Genomic DNA, 18,912 nt, shown 5'->3' with positions numbered 1-18,912 from the left:
GCTCTCCAGTGTTCTAATTGTAGAGTCGTTATGACAGGATACTTGACTCGGCGTGCTGCAATGCTAGCCAGACAGAGCTAGACAATCGCGAATCGTCCACCAACCCCACCACCACGTTTCCTTAAGATCGATGACCCTTATGTTGTGGGGGCGAATCTTCCCCGACTTCCAAACGCGCTGGATGATGTATTGACGAAGTGTTTTGCTCGCTCCTGCTCGCCGAATACGAGGGAGGCTTAACAACCGTACACGAGGGACTGCCACACCAAGTAACTCCCTGCATGGACACACACAACACCACAACCATGGCGCACTCGTCCATGGCTATGCTCACGATGCCGCCGCGCTTCCAAATAGAGCTCGACCGAACCGACCCCGATGTCCCTCTCCGCGCCTCGCAGTCGCACATCCACCACACGTGGGCGCGCACCTTCCACGCCCGTCCGGAGTTGTATATCCGACCGCAGAGCTTGGCAGAGATACAGAAGGTTGTTACGCTCGCGCGGCGCATGCGTCGTCGTGTGGTGACAGTGGGATGCGCACACTCGCCTTCAGACCTCACGTGCACGTCGGCGTGGATGGTGAACCTCGACGACTTCAAGGAGGTTTTGAAAGTGGATACCGAGCGTCAGACCATGACCGTGCAGGCGGGCATACGGATGCATAGTTTGAACGCACAGGCGAAGGAGCATGGGCTTACCATGCCGAATCTGGGGTCGATCGATGAGCAGTCATTGGCGGGGGCGATTGGGACAGCGACACACGGCAGCTCTATGCGCCATGGACTGTTGTCTGATCGGGTGCAGAGTCTACGTATTGTGCTGGCAAACGGGCAAGCAGTAAAGTGTTCGCCATCACAGTCGCCCGATCTCTTCCGCGCAGCATTAGTATCACTTGGCGCATTGGGTATCATTGTTGAGATTGAGTTCCAGATGGTCGAGGCCAACGACATTGAGTGGATTCAGACGATAAAACCTATAGAAGACGTGCTTGCGGACTGGAACAACGGACTCTGGACATCAGATGAATTCGTGCGCGTCTGGTGGCTTCCATACATGCGCCGAGCAGTCATATGGCGAGCAAGCAAGACAGACAAAGCCCACGTCAAACCTGCATACAACTGGTACGGCGGTAGTGTCGGCTACCACACCTACCACATTCTGCTCTGGATCTCCCAGTACGTTCCACGCGTCCTGCCCTGGGTCGAGTGGTTCGTATTCGGCATGCAATACGGCTTCAAAGATGGCGCTATCATCTCCGCCGTCGAAGAACAACGCACCGGTCTGCTCATGAACTGCCTCTACTCCCAATACGTGAACGAATGGAGCATCCCCCTCGAGAAAGGTCCCGAAGCCCTCACCCGCCTCACCAACTGGCTCCACGGCGACGAAAAAGGTTCCGGCCTCCCCTTCAGCACAAAAGGTCTCTACGTCCACTCTCCCATCGAAGTCCGCATCGCCAACACCGTAGGCAGGGAACCACGTCCATTCCTCGACACATCGTTTCCCGACACGCCATCCCTATACCTAAACGCCACGCTCTACCGCCCATACAATCAAGACCCACCCTGCCGCGAACGCTACTACGAAGCCTTCGAGCACCTGATGAAAGAATTCAACGGCCGCCCCCACTGGGCCAAAAACTTCCAGTCCGTCGACCACACCTACCTGTCCTCCGTGTACGGCGACGACCTCGCCGAATACACCCGCGTGCGCAACGAAGTCGACCCCGAAGGCATGTTCCTCGGCGCCTGGCACCGCCGCACGCTCCTCCCGTCCAAGACCGAGATGCCCATCTTCCCGCTAGAAGAGAAGGAGGTCATACGCCGGACGCGCAGGACGGGCGGTATGGACTGGATTGGCGAGCAGGCGCGCTGGTGGGACGGCGGCATCGATGTGTTTGAGAAGGCGGGGAGTGAGAGCGGAGAGAGCGGAGAGAGTTTCGATTATATGACTGGGGCTGAGGCGGAGAATAGTGTCTTGCTTGAGGGGCTGAGTGATGGGTCGATGTCTGATGATACGGAGCATGGGGAGGAGGAGTTTGAGGAGAGCTCCAGTACGCAGGTTGAGCAGAGGATTAAGGAGGGGAGTGGGAGTGGGACGGGCGTGTTTGATAAGATGTAGAGTTTAGACTTGGAAAAGATTTTCGTGAAATGTGTGGTTGTAGGAAGCTTGATCTTTTTTCGGCCGTGCATGCCAACTCCACGGTCCATCTCTCCGCATTGTTTGTAGTTTCCCTCCGTCTGACTTACATCTTATATACGTTGCGGCAAAATTCTCTACAAGTAGCCACTCGAAGTCCACGACATTGAATCCCCCACTCTACCACCCTCCATCTTGCTGTTTAGAAACTCTACATGCCGTGATCTTCCCAGTCGCACTCTACTCAGAAAAGTCCCTCTGAACGCTTGAACTGAACATGGAAATATATCAGCACAGTTTCTTCACTTTAATATCAACCACCCTCTACCCCCCCGCTCCAAAATTACTCCTCAGACCGTCCCCGGGACCAGCACCCTATACGCAAACCCGCCATCAATTGCCCTTCCACCAGTCTCCGCACTCCCCGCCCACAAACCCCTAACATTCTCAAACTCCATCTGCACCGTTTTCCGTCCCCTCTCTCCCACCACCCCTTCTGCTTCTCCCCCAACCCACAGCTCACCCCCAAACTCCTCAGTAAGCACATCCAACAACCACCCCGCCGCTCTACGCGCGATCCCCTTCTCTACTAACGCGAGAAGAAAAGATGAGCACGCTTGAATTGCGGTACTTATCGGTGCGTCTGATAAGTCGATGTCCCGCGCACGCGTTAGAATGACTGTGTCGATGGCTTGGAGAGGGAGTGCAGTTATTGTTGCGTAGAGCTGGGTTTCTGCGTCTTTCACGCGGGATTCGGATGTATGTAAGTTGAGGGCGAGGTGTGCCAGTTCGGGTAGGGATGTGGGTAGGGTGAAGGCGGTGATGTGCGCGTGTGAGGTTGTGCGGAGGTGTGTGAGGATTGTGATGCGGGCGAGGGAGTGTTTGCTGTGGGGGTGGTTTTTGGGGGACTTTTGGGCGGGGGAGGGTGAGTGGGGGGTGGTTGGGAGGGGGGAGGTCATGTTGGTTGGTGAGATGGTGATATTTGTGCGCGTGTTATAGGGTGGTTGTATGGAAATGAAGGACGTGAGTACGTAGACGGAGCGGGAGAAGCAGTTAAAGCTGGGTGGACAGAATATTGGAAAGGGATATATACTGAGGACATGAAGTTATCACCTCCTTTTCATCTCAAACAGTGGATGTAGAATCGAGCGAACATAGTGAAAAGGCTTGATAAAGAAAAGAGATAAACGTAGGCGCAATGTTGAACAAACACATTGTTTTCGGAGGATAGAAGGGCTAAACTTATCATGATCATCAGTGTACGGGGATGATGAACATAGTAAGATTGAGAAGTTTTCTGCGAATGAAGCGATGAGCACTAGTAAAACAACATTTCAAGTCGGTCAGTGATGGTTTCGTTTCGAGTCGTAGAGAACACAACCACAATGCCATTCACACAACAACAACCCACCCACTCCCCCAGAGAGTCTACCTGCAAAACTCACCCCAAGTAGTACACCGCGAAGCCCCCCTACCACCCCTATCCCTGCTCATCCCCCTCCCCGCGTTACTCCTCATATGCCTACCCCTATCCTCATCCCCGTCCTTCTCCCACTCCCACTCTTCCCGTGTCGGTGTCAGCGGGGGACTTACATCCACCACTGCGTACGCCTCCTCGTCAAACGTCACGTCGCCGTACGCGCTGTATATGGACTGCGGGCGTGGTTTGGGGAGGTTCGCTGGGATGGGATGTTTGGGGTCGTCGTAGGGGTTACGCGTGTGTGTGTGCGTGTTGTACGTGTTAGCTTGATTAGCGTCCCTATACCTGTCATAAACGGGGTTTGGATGATCAGGAAGGGGAGGATGATCGGCGTGAAAGCCATTGGGATGGAAGCCGCTGGGACGGGAGTAAATGCTAGATGGCGGTCGTCTGGAAGCCGCCTGATTCCTGCTTCGAGCTTGTCTATGATTGTGGACCGAGTCGTTGCGCGACTGCGTGTCGCTGTCTGTTCGTAACGTCGAACTCGAAGACGGCTCGTGTAGGCTTTTCTCCCTTCGACTTGGAATGTCGAACCCGACTTTCTCCGCGGGCGTCGTGGGCTCAAGACCGTATGGTCGAGGTAGCGGACCTAGTTTCGCGTCATCGTCGACTTTTCGTGACCAGTCTTTCGGGTTGAATGGCTCGCTGATGTCAACGCCAGGATTGAACACCTCCTCGTCGTCATGAACCGGCCCACGAACATCTTTAAACGACTCACCGCCATCCCCCCCACCCGCCGTAGGATTCGTAACTTCCGACCACGGCGGATAAACAGACCCCTCACAACACCCCCCACGTCTCCATTTCTTCCTCGCGCGCTTAAGCTCCTGTCCAAACTGCCAAGCGTCCCACGCCCGCCGCTCCCCATCCCCATACGCCATAATCCAGTAGCGCACGAAACGAAGGCGTTTGCTCTTCAGCGCGCGAAACTCGATGCGCTCGCGGTCTTCTCCCCCGTGGCGGCCTTCTCTCCTGTGACTGTGACTGCCACGCTGTCTGCGCATTCTGCCCGCCATGCCCGCGAACAGGGCAAACAGCACGTCTTCGTCCGACCCGATGCGCGCAAGCATGCACGCCGCACACCCATCGTGCTGTGTCTGCCACTTCGAGTCGTTGCGGATCGGCGAGCGGCCCGGCGGCGCAGACGTCTCAATTTTGAAGTCCTGGCGCCACATTTCCAGCACGGGTTCCAGCTGGCGGGCCCGCAGCTCCTGAGCGGGCGTCAGCGCATTGCACATGATGACAGGGTACAGGAAGCATCCGATTGCGCCGTCGAGTTCGTGGCGCATCCACGACCAGATGTCCTTGATGAGGTTGTGGTCGAGGTGTTTGTGTGTGTCGCAGAGATGTGTGTCCCGTGTTGATAAGTGCTGGTTTAGGGTGCGTAGTTTGAGGGGCAGGGATTTGATGTCGTGTTTTGCGTGTTTGCGGTAGTGCGCTTCGTTGCTGAGGGTGTAGGGGGAGGGGACGCCGCGGAGGGTGCGGACGAGTTTCTTCATGTCGGTGTTTTCGAGACGGCGGGTTTCCATTTTGCGGAATAGTGGCATTGTGGATTGGTTGAGGTGGGGGGTTTGGGTGTGGGCTGGGGCTGGTCGGGCAGGATATAGAGGCCGCGGAGCATGGTGGTGATGATTCTAGACGTGGCGCTGTGTGGCGACGTTGTTGTGAGCGTGTAACGCATTGTGATGGGATAGAGTGGATGGTTCGAGGAAAATCGTGGATAGAGATTGAACCGACGAGCCTGGTGATTGTCAAAGTAAGCCGCACAGTGACAATGAAGACGGTGAGTGTGAATGTAGTGTAAATGTGATTGCCATTGACTAGAAAGCCTAACGAAGAATAAGGTTCATGTTCTTTACCACGACCCAACCTCCCAAACGCCATTCCCATTGCCTTAAAGTTCGAAACGAGCGATGGCCTCATAGCCACAACAATGAGATATTAACCCAGGATAGCACCTTGGGTAGATAGCAAAAGAATCCAAAACGACCAGAAGATTCGAATGGTCGAAATGGTGCAAAGAAATGAATCGATCAAACGCTTTCGGTAGTGGTACACACGAGACTATACATTACCCATCGTAAACAGTTGTACTCTGTACATGGATCTTTTTCTAGTAGGTTCAATCTTTGCCTTCACCGCGAGCTTTCCAACCCCAAAACGTTTGCTCTTCGACCGTGGAGGTTCTGGTTGACCATGTTTGTCAAATCCTTGAAGTTGCCAGCCGATGAAGAAATGCTGAGTGCCTTCTTGCGCGACATGCGTGGTGTTGAGACTCCTTGTGGTAGGATGGTTTCCTCGTTTGCTGATGCAGGAGCCATGGCAGACTCTGCAGGTGCTGCCTGTGCCTCGTTCTCTTTCTCTTGGTCAAACTTTAGCTGAGCGGTCTGGCGCGAACGCTCGTACTTGGCAGCCGTGTCGCCCTTGTACATGGTTCCGCCAAGCCTGTCCAAATAGATGAAGAATGGCTGCGAAAAGTTGGTCTTGATGCCCCAGCTTTGGTGGTGGATGTCGTGGTACGCGGCGTTGTTCGGGAAGATGAAGTGGATAGGGTCGAAGGGGAACGCGTAACCGCCGTGGTCAAGAACGGTTTTCATGGTGGAGCAGGTAAAGAACCACATGGATTGGCGCATCGTCATTCCGGTGAGAAGGTAGCCGAGACCAGCACCCAGGGTATCCAGAGCGAAGCCTTCGAGTGGGTGGTTATACAGAGCACCGTATGCATATGGGACGTAAAGGCGATGGTGACGCGAGTGGAAGGTCACTATTATGGTCAGTCTACGATCGAGCAAACGAGAGAGAAATTATGCATGTCCAACTTACCATACAGCCACTTGTTCATGTGCATGGCGCGGTGTAGCATGTACTCCCACGCATCGATGATGACAATAGCAGCAGCGAATTGAAGTGCTGGAATAGCGTACCAGTACACAAAGCTGGCAGCTGTGAGCTCCCAGGAGGCAAATGCAGGGACCATGGTCTCCAGTCCAGCGATTGTCGTCGTCTGTGACAGACCCGGGTAGCTTCCTCCCATGACGACTGAGGCGAGCGAGGGCTGCGAGGCGGACAGCTTCGAGGCCAATGCGGTGGTATCCAGTCCGGCCATGGTCAGGATAGACGGGACAGCGCGCTGGGCGACTCTGATCTTCTGCGCGTACCAGGCCACATCGTAGTCTGCCGTGCCTGTCGTGAGCGGCTCGTCGAAGTAGGAGAGCCCGAGGGCTGCTATTGTCTGGATAACCTGCTGGAGTATGACGTCGCGCAGAACTTCGTAACGCGACACGTGGTTGCGCTTGAGAACCTCTGCCGGCGTGTGCAGCCTGTACTGTGGGAATAGGTCGTATACGTCGATGACGTGGAAAAACAATGAAACGGCCCAGTACGCGATGAACGGCAGCGCAGCCTGTATGACGGCGTCGGGAGCCCAGGAGACGAGTCGTGGGAGGGGCTTGAGGGTGTATTCTGGCAGCGGAGGGACGTGGTATTTCATGTTCGCGGTTGCCATCTTGTGGCGTGACTGGTCGAGCAGGGTCGCAGGCGGATGACTAAGGACGCTTTGCGAGATGCGGAGGGTTGCGAGCAGCCAGGCGGCGGGTGTGTGGTCGTGGTGTGTCGCAGACGTCGGGCGTGCAGTCGTGCTGGACGGGTGGCGGATCAACAAGGCCGGATGCCGCGGATCAGCGAGACGATGGATGTTCAGGGAGAAGGCGCGAGGCAATTAGCGGGTGCCGTGTAGGAGCCGAGGGGCAGATCAGGGCGACACAGGTAGGCGGGTGGGCGGGCTCAATAAGGAGAGGCTGAGGTGGGCAGAGCGAGGAGCAGGCGTGTCGTGTGAGAGTGGTGATGTACTCAGGCTACAGGAGACGACGGCGCATCATGACATTTCTGGTCCGCCGAAACAAGGCCGTCAACATTCGCCTCCTGGCCCCGGCTTGATACGAGCGTCGGTATTTTTGTACGTGCGCGACTGGGTGGCGGCGATACTTAGTCAGCTCGCGACCCTTGGTTCCAGCCGTCGCTAGGCCGTTGCTTCCGGCTTAGTCTCTATCAAAATTCGAACCCCACCAACCCCTCGTAGTCGCCCGCCCCCATCGTTCAAGAATTCAACTCGGCCTCTTCCATTCCTTCACTACACGTCCAACACACACCCGCTCTTCACCATGATTATCTTCAAGGTGCGTTCTTCGCCTGCGTGCGCCCACCCGCGCAACTGCCCCACCTTCTCTTTTGGGCGCCATGATGCTTTTCCATGCTGCCCCTCTCGATGCTCTGACCGTGCTGTGCTGACACACCTGTGCAGGACGTTATTTCCGGCGACGAGATCATCTCCGACTCGTATGACCTGAAGGAGATTGACGGCGTTGCCTACGAGGCCGACTGCGCCAGGATCACAGTTGGAGGCGAGACATTCGGTGCGTCTCGCTGCAGATCTAGCCCCTCCACGCCCTAACCATGTGCCAGATACCGGTGCCAACGCGTCCGCTGAGGAGGCCGAGGAGGGTGCCGAGGACTCCCAAGCGACTGTCATCGATGTCATCCACTCTTTCCGCATGAACGAGACTGGCTTCGACAAGAAGGGCTATCTTGCTTACCTTAAGGGTGCGCGCATCTCATTCGAACTGTTCACGCCCGACGCAACTGACATGGTACAGGCTACATGAAGAAGGTCAAGGCGCATCTCCAGGAGAAGAACCCGGACCAGGTCGAGGCCTTCGAGAAGGGTGCCCAGGCTTTCGCTAAGAAGATCATCGGCAACTTCAAGGACTACGAGTTCTACACTGGCGAGTCCATGGACCCCGATGCCATGGTCATTCTCCTCAACTACCGCGAGGACGGCACCACTCCCTACATCACCGTCTGGAAGCACGGGCTTAAGGAGGAGAAGGTCTAAATATGGAGACGAGGCGCATGTGGGGGAAAGCGGGGTTTCATTGAATTTACGAATACCTATTGCATGATCGGATATTTGCCGTGGTGCGAAAAGCATACGAATCTACACGACCTTCTTGAATGTTGTATCATGATATTTCAACGTGACATACCAGTTGGCTGCCCATTATTATTTGACACGCCTGAGACAAGCCGTCTTGTCATACACAACTGCAGTATTGCGAGCAGAGAGCTGGGATTTACTGTCACGCCACATTGCAGAGTCGGTAGATGAATCTTGTCTGGACAGATTCGAATGACTTTTGAGATGCAGCAAACGCCCGTGCATCCCCCGTGATGGCGCGAGAAAGCGCGCAGACGTGTTTGTGGGGGAGCGCACGGAGCAACTACAGCCTCAGGCACATATTCTCAGCCTTCCCGGGCCTGCCTCCGTATTCCCTCTCAATCGCTTCTGTTGTCACTTCTTTTGACATTCTTTTTGACGTTGCTTGACCTTTTGAATTGTTTTCGGCATTAGTTGCATGGCCTTGGAGTTATGCGACGGTCCCCTCGTCTGCAAGGGAACGGCAGAGGCGGTGCGGGTAATCGCCCTGGGCCAGCCTTACCCGCGTCGGTACCGCGCACTCCACACCACCCAAAATCTGGAGCTGCACTTGCCGACCTCATTCGCTCGCTCGAGTCGAAGTGGCAGCTTGGTCTGAAGGTTCAAGACGGGCGATCACCCGCACAAAGCCGTACCATTGCAGACAAAACATGCCGCGCGATACAATACTTGTTTTACTCGAATCGTGGTGGTCTTAACGACGCTTTAGCCATCTTCGAGCAATCAGGACCTTTCCTTCGACCTGAAGCACGTCTGGAATTGCTGCATGGTAAACTGAAGAGCTTGTTGCCGCAGTCACCTGGTGGTCCAAAGATCGCAACACCAGTAAGCGCAAGGAACAAACCGCTGAATAACATGAAGTCGCCGCTATGTAAGTTTCCAATGGTCTAGTTTTCTCTCACATGATCATACACAGCGCGTACGTCAAATATCAAGGCCGAAACCGCGTAAACCACATCACCTGTAACATTTGCAGTACGAGTCCATGTATTATGTACTCGTCGAGCCTTATTTGGCCTCGGCTTTTGTCTATTGAAGCGACCCGATCAAGTCTTCCACCCTTTTCCCCGCCCACTTTACTTCTTGCCTCATTTTACACAAATCTTGGGGGATGTATCCACTGTCGCTGAGGACCCACGAAGTTCGGACCTTTCACGTTTACTAACAAGACAGCAGCAAGCCAGCCATCTCGGTCCGCAGATATCTTTCAAGGCTATCGAACGGGACAGGCTGAGCCACAACCCCATCTCCAACTCGCAACTACCTTCGATCCAGGCTCGCCTACCGATGAGGACGACAACAACAACGACGATGATGGCTACGTCACACCGCCATCACCGACCGTGTCTTCGCGATCAGCACAGAGGCGGGTACAGGCAAGTCCGCGTTTTTCTTTAGGACCCACTGCTAGGAAACGACCTTCGGATAGCTCGAATGACTCTGAAAAGTCTCCCAAACTGTCCAAAATCTCGAGAGGAAAACAACCCGCCATCAAGTTCACAGCACCAGGATCTTCGAAACCCTGTATTGCTCCGAAACATCCCTCTCCTCCAGCATTCAAGAAGCCAACACGTGAAATGGCGCGTTCCTTTCATGCTGCCCCGTCCATCTCCTCCTCAGTCAATACATCGTTCAATACGAACACCGTCTCTTCCTCCCAGCAGACACAGGCAGACACAGTCAACACCTCCTTCACCTCAAACTACGGTGTAGATGATCTGCAACGCCCTGGGATGACGAGAACGAGTTCAACAACAATGGGCTCATTGGATGATAACGACATAGTGAATCTATCAATGAAGCTTGAGTTCGAGGTACTCAAGCAGGAGCAACTCGCACGAATTTCTTCCCAGGATAATCGAGAAAGTACATCGACTTTCGGATCTGTAGATGAGGATGGTCTTATAGATGCATCGTGTAGAGCTGAGGTTGAACACATTCCAGCCTTTCCTCCTCTCTTGCGACCGCCTGTCGACACTGCCTCAAAGCTGGACGGTACATCGGGGTATCGTTCACCGGCTAAGTCGAAACTTTTTGACCGTCAACCACCCGGAACCACTACTTCTTTTCCAGCTGCGGGTAAGATCACTTCCCCAGATCAACCGATTCTTCGACCCAGAAGTTCGTCGGTTGGTACGACGCCATCTCGTGCGGTCCGTCCGGGAGCTCCCACCCCAGTGGATTCTCCGTCCCGTGTGTCACACTACATCAGAGATATACCCAAGCAGGGTCTGTTCGTTGATGATCTTCCAGATGACCTGAAATCTGTGCCCTATTTTCTAGCTTTCATTGGTCAACGCATAGCTCTCCAACACTCCATTCCCATTGGAGACCTTATGCGCAAAGTGGATATTTCATCATCCAAGGCTGACCCAGACACGTTTTGGGCATCTATTCAGACCCATCCAAAAATTTCGCATGTTCGATTGCGGGAGCCGAGCGGCCTGTGGCAAGCCCGAAAACGTCAATTTGATGGGTTCACCTTCAAGGGACAAATCACACTGAATTCCAAGCGATCTGGGCCGGTGTTCAATCTTCAGCTTCAACCTGTGCAAAAGGATGCGTCGTGTCGTTTCCAGAGGAAGTTCGGATCGGATCGATTTCTGTATCTTCAGGCTCCTGTTTGGGCTTCTAAAGCGAGTCGCTTCAATGCGGCAGAGATGAAGTATATCCAAGAACGTTGGAAGACATGGTTGCTTACCGAGCACTCGTTTTTAGGACGGAAATGGAGGGTGTTTCATGTCGAATCACTCAAGAGAAAATCAAACGCCAAGAAACAAGAGGCGTTGTACGACAAAAGACTAGTATTGTTTGCCGTTGACGGTTGTGGAATCGACCAACCGCATACTATCGGTGAGATGCTCAATTGGTTCTTGCCGTTTGCCCACAACGAGAACCAAACCTTCCTGAAAGCATTTGCTCGATTTGATTTGGGCCTTTCTCGAACGGTTTCGACTCTGATGTTTCTGCCGTCGTCGATTCGTTTTGTAGATGACATCATGTCAAACGGGGAACGGGAGACGACGCAGTTCAACGACAGAAGACTTCGTTGGAAAAGTGTTCCAAAAAATCAAGTCATGAACGACGGCTGTGCCGTCATATCTGTAGGCGCTGCAAAACTGATTTGGAAGATCTATAAGGAAGCTACTAAGTCGACTGAAACGTTGATGCCTAGCGCCTTTCAGGGACGCATCGGAGGGGCAAAGGGACTGTGGATGATCAGCGCCGAATCATATACGAAAGATCCGGAGCATACAGCTGTTTGGATCCAAATCAGCAAAAGCCAGCTGAAGTTTGATCCACACCCTGAAGACATGAATGACGACGGCGCCTTCGACCCCCATCGTCTAACGTTCGAGGTCTCTAACTATAGCTCCCCGCCTACCCCATCGGAGCTTCACATATCGTTCATCCAAATCATGGTTGACAGAGGAGTTCCCGGAAATGTCATCGCTGAATTTATGACTGAACACCTCGATGCGGAGAGGAAACAATTGCTCGAAATACTCCAGTGCCCAACGAAGACGTACGAATGGGTGCACAAAAACAGTGCGAAAACTAGGGGTTCTGGTGACACACTTTGGGAAGCCGCGTTACCTGTTTCTCTAGAGGAAAAGTTGAAGCTTATGCTTGAGTCAGGGTTCTCCCCTGTCAAATCCGAGTTCCTTGCGCAAACTCTTGGACGGTTTATCCAAACTAAGCAGATTTCACAAGAGTCGAAATTGCGTACTCCCCTTCCAAAATCTACCTTCCGTTATGGAGTGGCTGACCCGTTTGGAGTCTTGAAGCCTGGGGAGGTGCATGTCCATTTTTCGAGACATTTCCTTGATCAGCTAGCGGACGAGCAATACCTCTGCCTCAGAGATATGGATGTTCTTGTTGCGCGCCAACCAGCCTGTCGACATTCTGACATACAGAAGGTGCATGCTGTGATACATCCAGCATTATCCCACCTCGTTGACGTCATTGTGTTTCCATCGAGGGGCGAATATCCATTGGCAGGCAAACTGCAAGGCGGTGACTACGATGGAGACATGTTCTGGGTATGCTGGGAACCCAAGCTAGTTGACCCCTTCAAGAATGCTCCAGCACCGGTCACGTCACCAGACCCCGCCAAATATGGCATTAAAAAGGACACCCGGAAGCTTGGGGACGTAATGGATACGACGGATTTGGACGATGTGGACGCTCTTCTTCGAGAGGCCTTCGAGTTTCGAGACAACCCTTCATTGCTTGGTATGGTGACAGTCATGGCCGATAATCAGGTCTACAGAGAGAACCGCCTGTTTTCGGCTGTGCTGGAGCAGCTTTTCGACATACACGATCTTCTCGTCGACGCAATCAAACAGGGATATACTTTCATGCAGGCTGACTTGGATCGCTTCGTGAAGTGCACTCTGAAGATAGAACCCCCGAAGAAACCAGCATACAAGGCTGCGATGGGGGAATCTCTTGCTGCAAAAGAAACGAGCGATGTTGAAAAGGTCCGAGCCAAGAATTACCGACACAAATCCGATCGGGTGCTTGACTATCTTTACTTTGGGGTCCTCCGAGCGCACAACATCGAAACCATGAACCTGGTCAAAGATGAATGTTCAAAAAGCATCGAGGTGGATGAAGATCTTCTGTACATGTACAAAAACCTGAAAAGCAAACAGCACCCGGTCATAGACGAGGTGCTACGCACCATCAGAGAGAGCCTAATACCTATCTACGCCGTGTGGACCAATGGTTTTCACAAGGATAGCAAAAAGGAGAAGAGTATCTCCCCTGTAAAGGAATGTTACGAAAAATACCTCGCCATCCAACCTATCCATTCCTCTGACCCTGAAGTCAGGCCCTGGCTCGAGCCCTACACTGACCCCCATTCATCACTGTGGGCTCAACTCAAAGCCTCGGTCTTGTATGCGAAATACGATTGGCCTAATAAGCAGTCGTTTGTGTTCAAAATGGCAGGCAAGGAACTTGCTCATCTAAAAGCTAAGCATTCGCCGGGTGCCAGGCTTGTCATTTTGGCCATCCTTGGAAACATGAAGCCGAAGCCGATCAAGGCGCCGATTGAGCTCGATGAAGAGGAGGACGCGAGTGAGGATGAATTTGACAGCGCGACAGACCAGATCACTGGGTGAGCGATTCGATCATGTGTCGTGGTTGAACGATGAGTCTTCACTAGTTCTCTACTACCACCTTCCTTGGGACATGTTTCTCTCGTTATTCCGACCCCCACGCTCATATCATCGCCGTCTCACAAATTGCGTCATTTATTCCGACCTTCACTATGCTTTTCACTTCAGTCTCACCACAAGCCTTTTGGCGACTACGGTCTTTTCCCTGGACACCTTTCGTATTCCTACATTCGTTTTCGCCAGCCATTTTACATATTCTACAACCAAGCAACCAATTAACCAACCAACGACCAACAAAAGGCACTCCCGAACCACTCACCGCTCATGTAGTCGTTCCGAGCCAGCCCGAAGTTCTCACTGAGCCATTCAACAAATATATCACTAGGATATAAACTTTAGAAGGAGGACGTAGGAAGAGGAATGTAAGAGCAGAGTGCTTGTAGAGCAGTGTCTGAAGCTATCTAGGAGCATACCGTTCATTTGAAATCTACCCTTTTGTATCCCCGCGATCTTCTGGCTTGTTCGCAGATGAATTTTACTCACACTCGTTTTCCAGCCAGCTAACACTCGTACTCACATTCTTAGCATCACTTCTCAACTGCTAACAGTACAGGTCGGCTCTTTCTAGTCCCCTTTAGTGGGAGCTCGAAGAATGTCTACAACAAACACACGCGAATGTCTTGTCCAGCATATCACTATCTGGCAACACTGTACGATATAGCACGGCAAAGAGAAATCTTCTAGCAGCGAGGAACCATAGCACGCATGCACGATCTTGCTGGAACTAACACGTCAACAGGCAAAAAAGACTAGTAAATAATTAAAATACATATATATAACTAATATTTATAATTAGCTATATTGTGAAGGTTTTAATTAACGCGAAAGAAATAAATGTAATAATAAGTTCATATATTAATATTGATATTTTACAGATTAGAACTAGATATAACGTAGTATTAATTCAAAACTATTTCTTGAATAGTTCACTCATACTAATATAAGCTATAATAGAGTAGTAGTTTTATAGAGTCTTGGCAGAAGTATACTAATTACCTATCTATACTAACTACCTGTAAGGTACGTTATATAAACCTTTTAAGAATAACATCCTTAGAACTCCTATCTAGTAAAGAAGCCTAGAAATGTTAATCAAGTGTTGAGTTTTGGTGTAGTTTTGGCAAAAGTGGCTCGTTAACCTAGGTAGCCCGTTGACCCAGGAGGTACGTTAGTAGTTTTCTATTCATTTGCTTAATTCCTTGCTTCGGCCCTTCCAAATAGTTTGTCTCCTACATCGCCAGGGTACGGCACAACATAGCCATGCTCGTCCACTCTCTCCGCAGTCGCGGCTACGATAACGTTTCTGACTAGGGGATGTTTTGCCACTGCTGCGAGTCCAATAGGCGAAACATAACATGACAGGATGGTGACATGCCTTTCTGCTGAGCCGCTTATCGCCATGAGCTCGTCACAAATCTTTAAAATGGTGCCGCCGGTCGCGATAACAGTGTCGAGTAATACGATGTGCCCGTTCTTGGGAACCAGCGGGATTGGGCGTCGTCCAAGCCAGTCAATTCTGACGGATGACTTTTCCTGGGCCCGAAAGCCGCGTACGAGGACGCAAAAAGGATCGGCGAAATGCTGTGAGGCGGCCACGTACATTGGAAGAGCCCCACGAAGGATTGGGACTAGAGTGACTGGGATGCTGTTGAAGGATGGATCCTCTTTCTTGGCGGCAACTACCAGCTCGACCGTCATGGATTGAACGACCTGATGCATAGTCGCTTCGGTTATGGACGAGTCGAGAAAAGTGGGAAAGAGAGATTGAATTGTGGAGTTGGAAGATAGCAGTGTGATAACGGGTGCTTCATGCTGGGAGGAGCCAGCGGCTGATTCCAATTCATGGTTGGAAGGCATCTAGATAGCGGTATGCGGAGAGAGGTGGAAATGGATAGATAGAACATGAAGCTGAATGGTCGTTTAAGTACAGGGACGCGGCGCGAGCCGAATAAACACTAGATCAACACTAAATTTGCGGGCCGTCTAGCTGCATGAAACAGTCAGTAGTTATGCAAGTAATACAAGGACACGGCGCTAGAAACCCAAGGAGGAAAAGAACACTGGGCAGCAGGCAAAACATCATGTACAATGGCCGCGTTAGTACCGTGAAAACTGGACCGCTCTAACTTGTACTAGTAGGAGGCAAGTTTGTGTAGGAGACAGTAGATAGATTACAACCCTCAAATGCGAGTTTTTACTCAGCTGACAATGGGTACAATCTAATCTTGCTTTATCTAACGGCGCATCTGGCCTTACCTGCGATGATCTTGAAAACTCTGCTCCATTGTTGTAGCAGTTTCAGCTGCCGTAAGGGCGGCCTTATCTTATGCAGTGTGACATCCCTCCCACGCGACCCTGCGAGGGACGTGCGGCGCTCGGGTAGGTATTTACATCCTCGCACGATCCAAGATTTCTTGGCTATGTCTTTTGCCTGCTACTTCAAGCCTAGTCACCAACACCACGATCATAGCGCTTTGTTGTCGCCCAGGTCTCTTTTCTCATATCGCTAGTGCCTAACGCGGGTACCACCGAGGGCTAACGGCTGCATTACCGCTATCGGGCTCATCCTTGCTATGCTTCATGCAGGGCCTCACAAGCTGATACTTTCACCCTCGCTGCGGGTAGCGGGTCGGGTTGCATGGGGCGGGGCGCGAGCGACTTAGCATACCCTTATCATCCACTAGGCACCTCTTTGTCACATATTCCCTATTGCCTGAACACTTTGCCTGTACTTTCCATTTCCTCACCTTTGGCGAACTATCACATCAACATACCTCTTCCAACACTACGACATGGACAAGACTCCTTCGTCTCACACCGTAGCACAAGCGGAGGCAAGTCATGCTGAAAAATCTGCTTCGCTACAGTCTACCGCCTCCCCAGACACAGGTGACATTGACGAAGCCGGATCGGAAGGCTATCTGCCTGGTGCCAAAGTCTCTCTCGGGAAGAAACAGTTCTGGAGTGTCTTCTTCGGGTATGCTCCTTTTGTTCATGAATGATGCGATACTGGCCTAATAGTGTACTTGTAGTCTGAATTTGGGTATGCTGTTAGTGGCCATCGATTTCAACATCGTTGCCACGGCCGTTCCAACCATCGCGTCCGAGTTTCATGAATACAAAAACTCTGCGTGGCTTGCCACTGGCTTTCTCGTCTCCCTCGCCCTAGTGTTGCCAATCTATTCTAAGCTTGGCAGCATATTTGGCAATGATATCATGTTTAACATTGCCACTCTTATCTTTATCCTTGGTAGTGGACTCTGTGGCGGCTCTAAAAGCATGAAAATGCTCGTTGCGTCACGAGTTATTCAAGGAATTGGCGGGGGTGGCATCTATGGCCTGGTCAACGTAAGCGCTTACTTTTGAGAATTTTACTTGCAATGTCATGTTATATTGATCACTTCGCAGGTCATTGTTACCGATCTTGTCCCGTTGAAGGATGTGGGCAAGTATCTCTCTATCACTGGTCTTATTTGGGTCGTAGCAGATGTTGCCGGGCCTCTGCTTGGAGGTGTTTTTTCTCAGTACGTTTTCCCTAGGCATTGTTTCAAGATTCTAACCTTGCTCAGGTACGCTTCATGGAGGTGGTGTTTTTACATTAACCTCTGCATCTCGCCGATCAGCTTAGCCATCTCCCTCTGCTTCCTGAAGCTGCCCAAGACCTCAAGGGATACGTTTACAACTAGCTTTCTCCAGCTAGACTATCTCGGCATTCTCGTCCTGGTGGGCGGAACGGTCTGTATCCTCCTCGGCGTCTCTTGGGGTGGCAACACATTTGCTTGGAGTGACGGGCAGGTAGTGGGCTGCCTTATCGGGGGGTTCGTGCTTCTGGTCCTCTTCATCGTTATCGAACATCGTGTGCGCGATCCTCTGATAGATCCGTCGCTATTCCGCAGCCATACCGTACTTGCTATCACGGCTGCAGAGTTCTTCTTTGGGGCCAATCTCATTGGCCTCATGTACTACATTCCGCAGTTCTTTCAACTCGTGTTTGGAGACTCAGCCACTATATCTGGAGTTGGCCTACTGCCTATGATGCTGGGCCTTGGGGTAGGCAACCCTATTGCGGCTTTCATCACGTCACGGTACGAATTGAGCCTCATCAATGCTCAAGTTGGGGCTGCTTTGATGACACTTACAAGCGGTCTCATGGCCCGCTGGAATGTACACACGAGTCGCGCTGAGGCTGTTGTTCTCCTTATAGTCTTAGGAATGGGACAAGGCGCGGCCATGTCCGGACTGCTTCTTACTGCCCAGGTCGCCACCCAACCGCATCTCATCGGCATTGTCACCGGTCTCGTCATCTTCGTCATGACAGTTGGAGATATTTTCGGCGTCGCCTTTTTTGCGGCAGTGTACATCAACAAACTTCGAGCGTCTCTCGCAATCCTCACACTAACCCCTGCTCAAATTACCGACATTTTACAAGACGTGCAGTCCATCAAGCATGGTTACTCTTCAGAGTTGAGGAAGGATATAATCGCCGCCTATGCAGAGAGTATGCGTAACGGCTGGTGGTTAATGTTTGCATGTGCCGGTGCGTTGTTTCTATTGACATTTCTGGCCAAGCAAAACAAGTTCAAAGCTCCTACATCAAGTTAGACAAGGAAAATGTGCGAGGAACGTGGCTTGGTTTACCATTTACTGGGAATGTACGGGTTCAGTCCAGCTCAGGTGTTGCTTGTGGTTGGGCCTTCATCGCTGTAGTATTGCTTACGAAATACCACGACCTGAGATATCATGACAATGTAGAATGTATCTGAATGAATACTACACGTTTCCCCCGCCCAATACCTCATATACCTAGCCCAGAGAATTTCTGCGACAATCGAGGAACCTGTCAGTTGCTTGACGAGACATTCATTGATAGGCTGCCTATTCTAGATAGCCCCAATCCTTCAAATCCACTGTTTTCTATGAAAAGCCGGGTCTTGCAGCGAACACGTTGCACTGTGCCACGAAAACTGATACCGCTAAACTTTGGTTTGATGGAAAATGGCCTGCTGAAGGTGGCACAGCCAGGAGAGGTTTAAAGAAGGTCTAGTGCAACTCGAGGTGGGGCCGAATACAACTTCATGTAAACAAGGGTTGCATCGTGTAAATTATTATCAG

The 18,912-nt window shown here is 51.8% G+C and overlaps 8 protein-coding genes across 8 annotated transcripts; 4 read left to right on the top strand and 4 right to left on the bottom strand.

Annotated features, from left to right (window-relative positions):
* Nucleotides 1-58: 58 nt before the first annotated feature.
* On the top strand, nucleotides 59-2,318 carry P153DRAFT_371685 (D-arabinono-1,4-lactone oxidase). The gene has a single exon (XM_033669315.1). The coding sequence runs from the start codon at nucleotides 306-308 to the stop codon at nucleotides 2,121-2,123; it is 1,818 nt and encodes a 605-aa protein (XP_033517887.1). The 5' UTR covers nucleotides 59-305; the 3' UTR covers nucleotides 2,124-2,318.
* A 173-nt stretch (nucleotides 2,319-2,491) lies between these two features.
* On the bottom strand, nucleotides 2,492-3,100 carry P153DRAFT_362050 (uncharacterized protein; the record flags this gene model as incomplete). Its single annotated transcript, XM_033667056.1, has 1 exon — nucleotides 2,492-3,100. One exon carries the CDS (start codon nucleotides 3,098-3,100, stop codon nucleotides 2,492-2,494), a length of 609 nt encoding a protein of 202 aa, XP_033517886.1.
* Nucleotides 3,101-3,569: 469 nt separating this feature from the next.
* On the bottom strand, nucleotides 3,570-5,168 carry P153DRAFT_362049 (uncharacterized protein; the record flags this gene model as incomplete). Its single annotated transcript, XM_033667055.1, has 1 exon — nucleotides 3,570-5,168. One exon carries the CDS (start codon nucleotides 5,166-5,168, stop codon nucleotides 3,570-3,572), a length of 1,599 nt encoding a protein of 532 aa, XP_033517885.1.
* Nucleotides 5,169-5,756: 588 nt separating this feature from the next.
* Nucleotides 5,757-7,111, bottom strand: P153DRAFT_380109 (uncharacterized protein; the record flags this gene model as incomplete). Its single annotated transcript, XM_033669906.1, has 2 exons — nucleotides 5,757-6,385; nucleotides 6,445-7,111. The coding sequence occupies 2 exons, from the start codon at nucleotides 7,109-7,111 to the stop codon at nucleotides 5,757-5,759; spliced, it is 1,296 nt and encodes a 431-aa protein (XP_033517884.1).
* Nucleotides 7,112-7,733: 622 nt separating this feature from the next.
* P153DRAFT_371683 (translationally controlled tumor-associated) lies at nucleotides 7,734-8,556 on the top strand. The gene is made up of 4 exons (XM_033669314.1): nucleotides 7,734-7,796; nucleotides 7,922-8,033; nucleotides 8,083-8,220; nucleotides 8,274-8,556. The coding sequence occupies exons 1-4, from the start codon at nucleotides 7,782-7,784 to the stop codon at nucleotides 8,510-8,512; spliced, it is 504 nt and encodes a 167-aa protein (XP_033517883.1). The 5' UTR covers nucleotides 7,734-7,781; the 3' UTR covers nucleotides 8,513-8,556.
* A 291-nt stretch (nucleotides 8,557-8,847) lies between these two features.
* Nucleotides 8,848-13,743, top strand: P153DRAFT_391578 (uncharacterized protein; the record flags this gene model as incomplete). The annotated part of the gene is made up of 3 exons (XM_033671082.1): nucleotides 8,848-8,942; nucleotides 9,082-9,485; nucleotides 9,791-13,743. 3 exons carry the CDS (start codon nucleotides 8,848-8,850, stop codon nucleotides 13,741-13,743), a joined length of 4,452 nt encoding a protein of 1,483 aa, XP_033517882.1.
* Nucleotides 13,744-14,778: 1,035 nt separating this feature from the next.
* Nucleotides 14,779-15,668, bottom strand: P153DRAFT_371682 (PRTase-like protein). Its single transcript, XM_033669313.1, has one exon. It carries the CDS (start codon nucleotides 15,655-15,657, stop codon nucleotides 14,992-14,994), a length of 666 nt encoding a protein of 221 aa, XP_033517881.1. The 5' UTR covers nucleotides 15,658-15,668; the 3' UTR covers nucleotides 14,779-14,991.
* Nucleotides 15,669-16,250: 582 nt separating this feature from the next.
* P153DRAFT_328360 (putative efflux pump antibiotic resistance protein) lies at nucleotides 16,251-18,790 on the top strand. The gene is made up of 4 exons (XM_033665354.1): nucleotides 16,251-16,777; nucleotides 16,833-17,148; nucleotides 17,209-17,324; nucleotides 17,370-18,790. Exons 1-4 carry the CDS (start codon nucleotides 16,593-16,595, stop codon nucleotides 18,400-18,402), a joined length of 1,650 nt encoding a protein of 549 aa, XP_033517880.1. The 5' UTR covers nucleotides 16,251-16,592; the 3' UTR covers nucleotides 18,403-18,790.
* The last annotated feature ends 122 nt before the right edge of the window (nucleotides 18,791-18,912 follow it).

Source organism: Dothidotthia symphoricarpi (genome assembly GCF_010015815.1).
Source record: "Dothidotthia symphoricarpi CBS 119687 unplaced genomic scaffold P153scaffold_31, whole genome shotgun sequence".
In the NCBI taxonomy this organism is placed as follows: Eukaryota; Fungi; Ascomycota; class Dothideomycetes; order Pleosporales; family Dothidotthiaceae; genus Dothidotthia; species Dothidotthia symphoricarpi.
This window is presented reverse-complemented; position numbering and strand designations above follow the sequence as displayed.